This window comes from Dendropsophus ebraccatus, chromosome 15 (genome assembly GCF_027789765.1).
Source record: "Dendropsophus ebraccatus isolate aDenEbr1 chromosome 15, aDenEbr1.pat, whole genome shotgun sequence".
Taxonomy (NCBI): Eukaryota; Metazoa; Chordata; class Amphibia; order Anura; family Hylidae; genus Dendropsophus; species Dendropsophus ebraccatus.
The window spans coordinates 75740605-75742341 of NC_091468.1; the positions used below are offsets into that span (position 1 = coordinate 75740605).

General features: G+C 44.7%; 1 protein-coding gene across 1 annotated transcript in view; it reads right to left on the reverse strand.

The window, feature by feature from the left end:
* The window catches only part of LOC138774191 (C-C chemokine receptor type 6-like), an 8949-nt gene extending 8177 nt beyond the window's left edge, over positions 1-772 (reverse strand). The window contains exon 1 of the mRNA XM_069954842.1: positions 709-772. Coding sequence (XP_069810943.1) covers positions 709-725 — 17 coding nt within the window. The 5' untranslated portion in view covers positions 726-772. The remainder of the gene's footprint in view (positions 1-708) is intronic.
* Between the last annotated feature and the right edge of the window lie 965 nt (positions 773-1737).

Genomic DNA, 1737 nt, shown 5'->3' on the forward strand with positions numbered 1-1737 from the left:
TGTACTGGAGCCAAGCCTACAAGATATAGCAGAAATGAGTGTGTTCCCCCTGTCAGGAGCAGAGAGTATGCGATGTAGCAGTGCTAAGTGAGTTTTGCCAGATGTAGTAAAGCTGTCAGTAAAATTGAAGTCCAGTGCATGAATACCAGTGTATGAGTGCACGGCTCTGCAGAATCATCAGCTCTGCTGCAACATTAGCTCATTAGAGAAGGGAGAAGCAGTGCATGATGGGAAATGTAGTTTCCCTGCCAGCACCTTTGGAAAAACTTGTAACACAGGAACGGTGGCAGCTAGAAAGACAGGAGACGTCTCAAAATACTCAGGGGACTTGGTTAGTGAGAACAGCTAGGTTTAGGGGCATTTTATTTTTTTAGGAATACCCCTTTAAGTGGCTTCAGCTTAATGTTGCAGCTTGCCATGAGGTGTTCAGTGTTAGCACCTCACCTGTCTGTGGTTTTTCTTTACGTTAATGTATGTCTGGTGTGTGTATGTATATATATATATATTTATCTAGGAGCAGATAAGAGAATGTAAGGTTTGCATGTAAAAATCTGCACTTTATTTCAACCACAACCGCGTGTACAGCACGACTGACGGTGACACAGATAGAATCTGGTGCAAACACTCCTTTCTTTTTTAGCCACATTCTAATTTCTCTTTGAAAAGAGTTACAGCTTAAGATTCTTATGTATCAAAGAAGTATCTTACCGTAAATTATATATCATAAATCTCTGAAAATGCTGTCGAACCAACCTTCCAGACACTGTCGAGCGAACCTTCCAGACACTAGAAGTACTTTCTCTTGCTTTATTTTAAAAGTTTCTGAAAGAAAGAATGAATACTGTTTGCTAAAACCAATTGTGAGAGTGTAAAGTACAAAACCTTTATAAACATTTTAAGGGAATCTAACTGCAAACTGTTTGGTCTGAATTAGAAAGAAGAAAACTTTTCAAAAAGTTCTGTTCGGCAGGTTCGTAAATTCTTGATGTAAAATTTCAGTTTGCCCAAACAGAAACCTTAAACAAACCGCACTAACACAGCTTAACAATTACAGGTGTTTTGGTGTGGTTCAGCTGTTCACTCATCAGTACTTACCTGTCCACACTTCCCCAGTGTCTTCCTTCACTGATGTCCCCTGCAGCCAAAATTCCACTGAGACAATCACTGACTGAGGGCCAGTGATTCACCAAGCAGGCTCAAAATGTGAGCAACAGCCCGATCAGTCAATCAGTGACTGAGATGGGACATGGTCGTGGCCTCAGCAGGCTAGCTCTCAGACAAGAGTGACAGCCTGATCATTAGCCACGGTGCTGTCCCGTCCCAGTCAGTAATTGGCTGAGTGGGCTGGAGGCAACTGGAGACACCAGAGATACAGAGGAGGACACTGGGGGGAATGTGGATAGGTAAATATACAATTTTTTGGGTTTTTTTTACATATGAGGCCGCCTTCTAGAAGCAATAGTAAATGGCTGAGCAGCAATAGTAAAGGCAGATAACAGACCGGAGCCGAAAGTAAAAATTTCCCCACTTCCATCCCCACCAACAGAGCACAGTGTAACCCCCAGGAGGGGGCGTCATCTTTGGGAGGCCGGCCGACACGCTGCAGCCGTCCCTAATGCCGGCCCCCCTCTGCCGCGTCATCGGCTGCTTAACCGCAATTGGCTAAGCCTAACTGTGCTCAGCCAATCGCGGCTGTTATGACATAGCAGAGGGGGGCCGGCGTCAGGGTCGGCTTCG